The following is a 12,220-nucleotide window of genomic DNA, read 5'->3' as shown; positions in this document are numbered from 1 at the left end:
TTTAAACACATATACCATTTTACCTTTTGAATTCCTTCCTCCTCTTTCCTGACAATTTAAATCAATATTCAAGTAAAATTATTTTTTTTATTGTAAAGAATAATAAATACATTTTGATTTGAATCTTCATTTTAGCTTCTGTTTTTTCTACAAAGAATATTTGTGAAATATTTCTTCAAACGTATTATGATTAAAATAAAAAATAAATTATTCTGGCAAATCCAGAAAATCTTTAGAATAAAAGTGAAATCTTATTTCAAAGTCTTTTGAATTTCTTTTAAAATTTTTGTTCTGGAAAATCTCGAAGAAAAAATGATTCGTCTTTGTTGGAAATATAGCTTGGTCCAATTTGTTATATATTCTAACAAAGTGAAGATTGGATTTTAACCTATTTGAAAAATGTCATCAAAATTCTAAAATGAATCTTAATCAGAAAAAATTACTAATGATCTTCCATAAAATATTGTTTTTAATTTTTTCAAAATGACTCGAATTAGCTAGTTTTTCTGTTCTTTTTTTCGGGTGCATTTTGAATTTTAAAGAGTCAAAATTGAAGGTTAACTATGTTTCGAAATTAAATTTTAATTTTTTTCCTGTTTTCTCCTCTTTTAAACCGTTCAATTAAGTGTTTTTTTCATCATTTAATGTCTACAAAAAACCTTCCGTAAAAGGAAAAAAATGTACGACGGAAGGGCAGTCAGAAATACCCATTTATATATATATATATATATATATATATATATATATAAATATAAATATATATATATATATATATATATATATACATATATATATGTATATATATATTTATATATATATATATTTATTTATTTATTTATTCATTTATTAAAGGTAAATTGAGCAAATTGGCTATTTCTGGCAATTTATTTAAGTGTGTATCAAACCGGTAGCCCTTCGCATTAATCAGTACCCAAGAAGTAGCTCTTAGTTTCAAAAAGGTTGGTGACCCCTGATCTAGATAATACAAGAAATCTAATCAAACAAAATTATGACCAAATTTAGTACTGCTAAAAATAAAAAAAAGATGAGAGAATGTGGACCTTTACCCGTTAAAAACAACCCAAATGTATAAAATGAAAATTGTTTTATTTTAAAAACCATTGAAAGTATTTTGTACGAGAAGGGAAAGGGCAGAGAAGACATGTATTCCAGTGGAAAGTTCGGGAGGCCCTTGGGGGGTAATGTTAGAAGATGGAGACAAACATGGAGATACCGATGGAGGAGCTGCACGGAAACAAACCTTTTCTGCAGTCTGACAGCTTGAACGGAGTGAGCGACGATGAGAAAGTTTGACAAAGTGCAACAAAGATGGGAAGAGGGTAGTGGGTGATGGAGCGAAGTATATATAATTGGCCCAAGCAGTGCAGTAAAATTGTGGATGTGAATGAAGGGAGAGCAAAAAGAAAATGGGGAAGAGAGACAAGTTCTGTGAGCTGAATAACAAAATAACCTAATGATTTGTGATGTAATTACAGAAAAAAATTGAATTTTTCACACGCACTTAAAAAGGGGAACTGCACTTGTTTGGGAATTGTTCCTATTGTTCACAATCATTATTAAAGACATGACGACGGATGGATTTTTTTTATGCATTCTAAAATAAAATAAACGTAAACAAAAGTCCGCTTACAACAGAGCCAATGGGAGGTCCCATAATATCCAATAAATAATCATTCAAAAAGCGGCAACAATGCTCCATTTATATTTTGTCACTTGAATATAAACTCAGTATTTGTTATTATAAGCACTAACACAGACAAAATATCTATAGCGGCGCTGTGATAACAAGTTTGTGTGATATCATCTACTGGCGTGGTGCTTCCTCACTTCACTGCTCCCTGGAAGTTTATTGTAGAGAATAAATCATACTTCTTACCTTGAAAGTAGATGGCTGAGAACGTACTCCGACAAGTTGGTACACTTTGACAGCCATTTAGGACCTGGAAATGGCGAGAATGACACGAAAAAACGCTTGGTACAATAATGCACATCATTTATTTGTTGAAAGCTTTCTAGCAGTTTTATATACAGTACCTTCAGGATGTATTTTGAAATATATTTCATAAGCACATGAGTCAGTCTCCTCACTCATCTTTGCAATGAAGTAAGCGTTAATTTTATCACTGACCATATACCAGCCTGCTCCTCCTTTCTGGTAACCAAACTTGGTTAAGGGAAAGGAGGATGAGTCAAAATAGATTACGCGATTCATCTGCATTTACACATGACTTAAAGAAATAATGTTCCGTGTTAAAGTGTTAAAATAAAACTAACTAAAACAGACAATAGGTGACACTCAAATGTCTCAGACATTGGTAACAACTTAATCTCAACGCTACTTTATTCTATTATGGATGGAAAATTATTATCGCACCTAAAAAGTACGACACAATTACATTACATTGATTATGAACTACAATCATCGGTTGATGATGGAATAACCACGCGCACAAATACAGCGCAGATGTCTGTATTGTAATCGCTCCTCCACAGTTATGTTTAAATGATAAATGGGTTGTACTTGTATAGCGCTTTTCTACCTTCAAGGTATTCAAAGCGCTTTGACACTACTTCCACACTACCCCTGTTGTAGAAGCTGTTTATGGCCACTATAATCTTAGTATCGTAGTACCGTGTATGCATTCATCATCTGATCGCTTATGGGATGCGAGTCACAAGTGGTAAAATCAGCTGCTCACCTGGCGGGTTTATCCTGTGTGATAAAGAGTGGATAAACAAGGAAGTCTTTCTTTTTGTTTGATCACATATTACTGCCTTTACACATGTCAGTGTATAGATTTGTATTTACAATAAATCAACGCAAGATCCGTACTTTGGAGCAATGTTCACGGACTCTAGTATTTGGCTTCCCATCTCAGACGAGCATTAGTGGTCATAGACTCGTGCTTGATGGAAGAGTTGTTTGATGTTGGATGCTAGAAAATGCCTGATGCATTGCAACAATCAGCTTTAATGCATTGTTGCAGCTTAATGATTTCTAAGCACGTCAAGCAATTGGTGTTTACAAGGCGAGTGGGTGTAGAGCGCGGCCGTTTGGGGGGGTATGTGGCACCGGTGTCAGGATGAGAGGCTGAAGAGAGAGAGGCGAGATGTGCAGGCGTGTTCAGGGGTTAAAATAGTTTGCGGGTCTGTTGGTCACTCTCCAGGTGAGGGTGTCACTGATTCGTATTTATATATTTTCTTTCTTTTAATATTTCTGAGGTCGACTGGTAGGGTCCCAAAGATCGACTAGTCGATCACAATCGATGGGTTGGCGACCCCTGTTCTACAGTATATTGCCCAGAAAAGGTGGTGTCTGCTGCATATTCCACAACATAAAAAAACAGCACAGGTTGGTCCGTTGGAGCATATGATGCAATAAATGTGGAGGGAATAGAGAGCCTCCATGGTGACATCCGATATACACGCAAATAAGGCAGTCTACACCAATTTTACGCTTATCAATTGTGCACGCAGTCTTATAGGTCACACGCAACATGCCCACTAATAGTACATTCTATTTTATAGTTTGCACACACTGTTTAGCGTGTGGTATTTGAATTTTAGTAGATCAGGCCCTATATCAGAATTTTGAAAATAAGTAGCCACACACGTGAGGTTGTGTTGAAAAGAAAAGGTAAACAAACTGAGGTAATAATCGCTCTATGTAAAAGCGCTAAATCCTACCCCAGACTCCAAAGGGTTTATAAAAGAACATGGTACAGTATAGACCCATTCTATATGAAAGGTATCCTTAAATTAAGGGTAGGGGAAACACTGACATTTACAGTATGAGACTGACATTCCCGGGTGGGGTGAAAAAAAGAAGGATAGAGTGAGATAGGAGGCGAGCGAAGAATTTATCTGCATTGCTGTACCACACTCAGCGGAGCAATGTAAAGCCGTCAGCATAAATTGTCCTGCAGCATGCTGATCTTCCATGAATCTGCATTCCGGCAGGCCTCTGCCACCGCAGAGGCCTGCCCATTAATTTAAACATATCCCATTATTCAGCCACAGATGCAGGACCTAAAGGCATGTGGAGATCTTAATCCATTCCCAATATCCAGACTATGAATGGCCATTCCAAGGAAATTTCTGCCAAAATTAACAAGACCTGTAAAGAAATATAAATATATGTTGATATTGTGACTGTCTAGCAGATGCTAACATCCACTAAATTAACACCACTGCGTATTGAAACCATATACAGTAATTCTATCAAAATATTTCACTTCAGGTCCCACATCAACTTAAATTTTTCACTGTTTTATGTGTTCTTCAGGCTGCGTTTGAAAAGGTTTAAAATAACTGCACCCTCTGCTCCAGGGAAAGAGTTATGAGTAGTGTTTGAGTTATGGCCATCTTTTTTCCAAGCAATGTTTTACTGTCATGTGTCATCCCCTCTCTACCCAAACACTATATGTCACTTCATGATATTCTGACCATCTCTTACACCACAACATCCTTTGGACATTATTTTCCTTTTTTATATTCCATTGCACACTTGGATCACATCTCTGTTTCTTTCATTTTTTTACTTCAAGGCACTGTTACTGTGCGCATAGCCTCTGCTCTTATGCTGCAGGATAAGCTTGGTGTTTATTGTGCTTGAGGAGTCACTACTCGGACACTCACAGTTAGCTCTGCTATTTTTTGGCCTACTTTGCCTAATCCAGTATCTTCTCTCCCTTCCAGAGCGTCCAGATGAATCCCATGACTCAGCTTTACTACAAGAAGGTGAGGATGTCCACACCAACATACAGAACATACAGTACATGACCACAGCGCCTGCCGTAAAAAATTGATTCACATCCGAATTGCGATTCTCCTTGCAAATCTGAATTAATCTAAAATGTTTAAGAATCCGTCTTTAAAAAAACATGCACAGTGAGTAAACACTGTGCACATCCTAAGGAGGAGCTTTCGTAACCTGAAAAGGTTTGATTATCATTTATATACCAAATAATATACAATTGTCCCTCGTTTATCGTGGTTACCGTATTTTTCGGAGTATAAGTCGCTCCGGAGTGTAAGTCGCTCAGGAGTATAAGTCGCACCTGCCGAAAATGCATAATAAAGAAGGAAAAAAATATATACGTCGCACCTGGAATATAAGTCGCATTTTTTGCGAAAATTTTTTTTTATAAAACCCAACACCAAGAATAGACTTTTGAATTTAAAATAAATAAAGAATAGTGAACAACAAGCTGAATAAGTGTACGTTATATGACGCATAAATAACCAACTGAGAAGGTGCCTGGTATGTTAACGTAACATATTATGGTAAGAGTCATTCAAATAACTATAACATATAGAACATGCTATACCTTTACCAAACAATCTGTCACTCCTAATCGCTAAATCCGATGAAATCTTATACGTCTAGTCTCTTACGTGAATGAGCTAAATAATATTATTTGATATTTTACGGTTATGTGTTAATAATTTCACACATAAGTCGCTCCTGAGTATAAGTCGCACCTTATAGTCCGAAAAATACGGTAATTGGTTCTGGACATGACCGTGATAAACACATTTCCACAATGTCGGAATCATTAATTGTCAGTTAAATATATTAGCTAGATGAATAGATAGATAGTATTTTATTGATTCCCCAGGAAAATTTAAATTCAAGCAGCAGTGTACAGAATTGATATAGAATTTGAAAAAGTAAATGGAGGTACAAATGGAAATGAAAAATAAAATATAACAATACGAATACAAATATAACAGTAAAAATAAGAATATAACAAGAGAAACTAGGCAGTAGAAAATGTAGAAAAAAAGTAATACTGACGATTAAATGAGAGATATTGACAGCTTGTGTATAAAAAAGTAAATACTAAATACAGGTTTCAACATTATGAGAGCCTTCTAGATATGAAATTAAACCCTTTAGTCGCATTTACACTTTTTTAATCCAATATAGTAATGCTGAGGCTGAGCCAATCAGTGACCACAATAGGTTTAGTCTCCTCTCGTGGCTAATAACATATTTTTCGGACTATAAGTCGCAGTTTGTGTCCTAGTTTGGCCAGGGGCGCGGCTAATACTCAGGAGCGACTTAAGTGGGAAAAAATTAACACATTACCGTTAAATATCAAATAATATTGTTTATCTCATTCACGTAAGAGACTAAGACGTATAAGATTTCATGGCATTTATCGATTAGGAGTGACAGATTGTTTGGTAAAGGTATAGCATGTTCTATATGTTATAGTTATTTGAATGACTCTTATCATAATATGTTACGTTAACATACCAGGCACCTTCTCAGTTGGTTATTTATGCGTCATATAACGTACACTTATTCAGCCTGTTCTTCACTATTCTTTATTTATTTTAAATTGCCTTTCAAATGTCTATTCTTGGTGTTGGGTTTTATCAAATTAACTTCTCCCAAAAATGCCACTAATACTCCAGTGCGACGTATATAAGTTTTTTTCCTTCTTTATTTTGCATTTTCAGCAGGTGCGAATTACTCTCCGGAGCGACTTATACTCCGAAAAATACGGTACTACAGCAGTATAGAATTTGCTAAAAAAAAAAGAAAAAAAAAAAGGAGGAGACGACTGCAGTGCGCAATCGGTTTGAATCGAAAATTATTTTTGACTTGAATCGTAACCCAAACAATAGGATTCAAATTGAATTGTGAGTTGCTGTAAGATTTACATCCATAATGACACTTTTTGTGCTGCCAAGGCGACGTACTCGCCATACCGCGACCGCATCCCGCTGCAGATCGTGCGGGCCGAAGTGGAGTTGTCGGCGGAGGAGCGGGCCTACCTCACGGCGGTGGAGAAGGGCGACTATGCAGGTGTCAAACACGCTCTCCGTGAGGCGGAGGTCTACTACAACATGGACGTCAACTGTCTGGACCCGCTGGGCCGCAGCGCTCTACTCATCGCCATCGAGAACGAGAACCTGGAGATCATGGAGCTCTTGCTGGACCATGGCATCCATACCGGCGATGCCTTGCTCTACGCCATCAGAAAGGAGGTGGTGGGCGCCGTGGAGCTGCTGCTGTCACACAGAAGGCCGAGCGGTGAGAAACAGGTGTGCACTATAAGTTACATTTATATCAAGTCTCTTGTGGTTACTATAAATTGCATGTGCGCATGTTTGACAATTAATGATGGTGTTGACACAAAGTGTTAGAAGCTACAGTTACTCATCTCATTGACCACATTTACACGCACACAATATTCCGGCGAAGGCTGATATTCTCTTTTAGACAAGATGGGTTTGCATCACAGTTAGAGCTGCAACAATTAATCTATAAAATCGATTAATACAATTAGAAAACAAGTTTTGATTTATTTTCCGTTGCTTCGAGTATTCGTTTAATGAGTGTAACTAATATCAGATACTGTATCAAATCTAGACCACATGGTGTAACTGGAACTTTACATACACAATAGGGGTGTGGGAAAAAATCGATTTGAATACGAATCGAATTGAATACGTTGTGCGATTCAGAATCGATTCTCATTTTTAAAAAATCGATTTTTTTTTTTTTTTATCAATCCAGCAATCCACTACACAGCAATACCATAACAATGCAATCCAATTTCAAAACCAAACCTGACCCAGCAACACTCAGAACTGCAATAAACAGAGCAATTGAGAGGAGACAAACAAGACACAGAACAAACCAAAAGTGGTAAAACAAAAATGAATATTATCAACAACAGTATCAATATTAGTTATAATTTCAGCGTAGAAGTGATTAAAAATCCCTGATTGACATTATCATTAGACGTTTATAAAAATAAAAAAAAGAACAATAGTGTCACAGTGGCTTACACTTGCATCACATCTCATAAGCTTGACAACACACTGTGTCCAATATTTTCACAAAAATAAAATAAGTCATATTTTTGGTTCGTTTAATAGTTAAAAAAATTTACATTATTGCAATCAGTTGATAAAACATTGTCCTTTACAATTATAAAAGCTTTTTGAAAAAAAAAATCTACTACTCTGCTAGCATGTCAGCAGACTGGGGTAGATCCTGCTGAAATCCTATGTATTGAATGAATACAGAATCGTTTTGAATCGGAAAAATATCGTTTTTTAATCGAGAATCAAATAAAAAAAGTCGATACATTCTCGAATCGTGACCCCAAGAACCGATATTGAATCGAATCGTGGGACACCCAAAGATTCGCAGCCCTAATACACAGGCATAGTTTTCTGCTCAGGTGCTGCCATAAAGCGCACATGAGATCGGTGGAGTTTGAGTGCCCTCATCTATGTTTCTAGGGTTTAATTTTGTTTTTATTTTTACTTTTTATTAATGCAGACATTTTACAAGTGCAATTTTAATGTTGATGATGTGCATTTGTTAGAAAAGGTTACGAGAAACAGGAAAATCGTTGCTTATTTAAACTATGTTCCCTAAAATCTGCATTGAGGCTATAATGTTTTTTTTTATATCTGATTACTCGATTATTTGAACATACTAATAAATAGATGACTCAATTACAATCGATAGCTGCACATCTATTCACAAAAAAGCCGCACACAAAAAAATCTTAATTTAAATTCACACTAAAATTGGATCTAATTTCTACTGTAAATAACACCATTTCACACAACCAAACGCTGCAATTTTACAAAAGGAAGCGAGCCTGACTGGCCAGGGCGAGTTGTCTCTCTGCCCTGGTTCCTCCCGCTAATGCCTGACACCATCAACAACGCTCCTTCTCTGGCTGTCATTTGTCAGCTCGCGGGAAGAGTTATCACATTAATTTAGTTGACTTTTCTTTCGACTTGTCTTTTCATGGGTCAATATCCATTGAGTGAGCATGCCATGTTTTTGATTTGATGGATTAAATTCTTTCTTTCTATTCATTTCTATTTAAATAGTCCCTCGTCTATTGTTCTTCCAGGACCTCCCATGAACAATGACAGAAATAATATTTTCAAATGTCTTTGAAGTGGAACAAAAGAATGAGAAATCTTACAATTGTCACGCCCTGCTTGACAGTTTATTACTTGTGTTGGTGCTTTCCTACGTTTAGATCCTGTCCAGCGCCCTTTTTTTCTAGTTCCTCTTTCTGTTACGTTGGCATTGAGGCACCTTTACTTTGTCTGCCAGCAAACCTGCCTTTATAGTCTAGTAAATTTAAATTCAGCTGGTGCTTCTGTTTTAGTTGGAACATTGTGTTTTGTTGATGTGTTTGTGTTTTATTTTCCCTTGAAGGCTTTACGTAGGTAATTTGTTAAGTTTACTTAGGACTGTTTGGATTTGTTTTTGTGCTGCATTGCTTTCCTTACGCTTCAGTGCACCTTCTGCTGCACTCGTCTTTATTTTTTTTCATAAAATTAAATACCTTTTTACCTGCATGCTGTCTCCTGCTGCCGTGTGCATTTTGGGATCCTGACAACTATTGCTATAATGTGACCCAGGTGTCATAACAAAAATGATAATAAAACTGTGAGATTCCCTTCAATGGCTTCGAGCATGATGTGTGCATCTGATCTGTCATCTGACAATATGATTCAATGCACAATATTTAGTTCATATTACAACATTCGGCCAACGATACAATTCGATAAACTTACATAGTTTTCCGAAAAACTTTGAAGGGACAGTGGGATTTTAGTGGCATCTTGAGAGCATTTCACAGACTTGGATTTAATGAATCGTGTAGTTACACCAGTGGTGCACACACTTTTTCATCAGAGGAGTTACTTATCAAACACAATCAAATCTAACTTTATTAATATAGACATCACTTTTCATACACAGGCAAGTAGAAAACACAAAATGCTGCACACACTTTTTTTTTTTAAAAACACACACACCACACTATTGACAATAACAAAACAAACAAAACATGGAATGGCACTAAGGATTAAGAATTGGCACTTAGCCCGTTTTGTACACTGTTGAGGTGATTCAATGTAGAGTAGTGCACAAGTGTGTTTCTGTATAGTATTTCTCCATCTGTGGTCATGTGGTGACAAAAATTATGGTACAGCTTAAGTTGTTCAACAGTCCAGGGTCTCCGTTTTCGTATTATACGCCTCATAATGCGCCACACATTTTCAATGGGAGACAGGTCTGGACTACCGGCAGGCCAGTCTAGTACCCGCTCTCTTTTACTATGAAGCAACGCTGTTGTAACATGTGGCTTTGTATTGTCTCGCTGAAATAAGCATGATTCCGTTGCTTTGATGGCAACATGTCTTGCTCCAAACCCTGTATGTACATTTCAGCGTTAATGGTGCCTTCACAGATGTGTAAACTACCCATACCTTGGGCACTAATACACCCCCATACTGTCACAAATGCTGGCTTTTGAACTTTGCGCCTAGGACAGTCTGAATGGTTCTTTTCCTCTTTGATCTGGAGGACACGACGTCCACAGTTTCCAAAAACAATTTGAAACGTGGACTCGTCAGACCACAGAACCCTTTTCTACTTTGCCTCAATCCATGTTAGATCAGCTCGGGCTCAGGGAAGTGTTTCTTGGTGTTGTTGATTAATGGCTTTGGCTTTGCATAGTGGAGTTTTAACTTGCACATACAGATGAAGCGACTGACAGTGGTTTTCTGAAGTGTACCTGAGCCCATGTGGTGATATCCTTTACACAATGATGTTGCTTGTTGATGCAGTACCGCCTGAGTGATCAAAGGTCATGGGGATTCAATGTTGGTTTTCGACTTTGTTGCTTACATGCAGTGATTTTCCCTAATTCTCTGAACCTTTTGAGGATATTACGGACCGTAGATGGACAAATCCCTAAATTCCTTGCAATAGCTCATTGAGAAATGTTGTTCTTAAACTGTTGAACAAATTGCTCACGCATTTGTTCACAAAGTAGTGACCCTCACCCCATCCTTGCTTGGGAATGGCACCCACCTTTTTCCAATTAATGTCCTTGAGTGCCCCAGCCAGATGATTGAACATCGGAGATCTCTGTTCGCATATAATCAAAGAAATATATGGGATGTTTATTTGCGCCGAGCTAGACCCGAATCACAAAACGCTTTCTTTTTTTGTTACATTATGTTGACTTTTCAGTTTTGTGTATTTAGCAGATCAGAACCTGTATTTGATCAATTTTATGGCTTCTTTAAAGTTTTTTAGATTACTGTGAGAAAATACTACCATTCTGGTAGGGATTTGAATTTTATGAAGAACATATTCATATGATGTAATACTGGGGTACATACATATGCCAGGACTCCCAATTAGGTGTTTCATAACCGCAAAATGATTTTCATTACTTGTTTACATGAACCATAACTTTTCACTAAATCAACTTTATTCTTGGGTGGCATGGCTCATACGGTAGAGTAGCCGGCCAGAAACTCTGGGGTTCCTGGTTTGAATCCAGCTTCCAACATTCTAGTCACTGCTGTTGTGTCCTTGGGCAAGACACTTTATCCACCTTGCTCCCATTACCACTCATACTGTATTAAATGTTGCTTAAAATGTAAATAATGGGTTTCACAATGTAAAGCGCTTTGAGACTCCTGAAAAAAATTGCAATATAAATTGTATTTACTTCACATTACTTATGCTGGGTAATACAGGAAAATTGCAAAAATGTATAGTTATTGACTTTGGGGACAAACTGAAGCTGTCCCGTACTAAACTATCAAAAGTCCTTGACAAAAACTGCCATATTAATTAATGATTTTCTTTGGCAACAAAGAAGACAAGGACAGGGTTGGGAAAGACAAGTAGGCGGCGGAATTTGGTAAAACATGGAAAGCTTGATTAAAAAATGAGCAATCCAAACCACTGTAAATGTCGATGATGAGACACGGATGGATGGAGGGAAGCCAGACAGAGAGAGGAGGAATAAGAAATGAGGAAAGAGAGAGAGAGAGAGAGAGAGAGAAAGCGAGAGAGAGACTTGTAGATGAGGGAAGGCACTCATGCTCTTCTTTGATGTGAGAAGTGTTTGTGTACCAGTATGCTGTGTGTGTTAATGCAAATGAGCATCTATTTTTGCGGCTAATGTGATGAACAAAAAACAACTTTCTGTACTTTACTGTCAAGGGACTGAATGCGTGCGTGCGTGCGTGTGTGTGTGTGTGTGTGTGTGTGTGTGTGTGTGTGTGTGTGTGTGTGTGTGTGTGTGTGTGTGTGTGTTGGTGCCCACCGGGGCAGCTGTTCTAACACTTCTTATCACATCCAGAGAAAAGTGAGAGATGAGATAAGGAAAGAGTGATT

General features: G+C 37.2%; 1 protein-coding gene across 1 annotated transcript in view; it reads left to right on the top strand.

The window, feature by feature from the left end:
• Window positions 1-12,220, top strand: part of trpc5a (transient receptor potential cation channel, subfamily C, member 5a) — a 138,441-nt gene that overhangs the window by 62,968 nt on the left and 63,253 nt on the right. Inside the window, exons 2-3 of the mRNA XM_061912664.1 lie at window positions 4,720-4,761; window positions 6,727-7,080. Of these exons, the coding sequence (XP_061768648.1) occupies window positions 4,729-4,761; window positions 6,727-7,080 (387 nt within the window). The 5' untranslated portion in view covers window positions 4,720-4,728. The remainder of the gene's footprint in view (window positions 1-4,719; window positions 4,762-6,726; window positions 7,081-12,220) is intronic.

Source organism: Nerophis ophidion, linkage group LG10 (genome assembly GCF_033978795.1).
Source record: "Nerophis ophidion isolate RoL-2023_Sa linkage group LG10, RoL_Noph_v1.0, whole genome shotgun sequence".
In the NCBI taxonomy this organism is placed as follows: domain Eukaryota; kingdom Metazoa; phylum Chordata; class Actinopteri; order Syngnathiformes; family Syngnathidae; genus Nerophis; species Nerophis ophidion.
The sequence above is the reverse complement of the archived record's forward strand: the minus strand, read 5'-3'. Positions and strand labels throughout refer to the sequence as shown.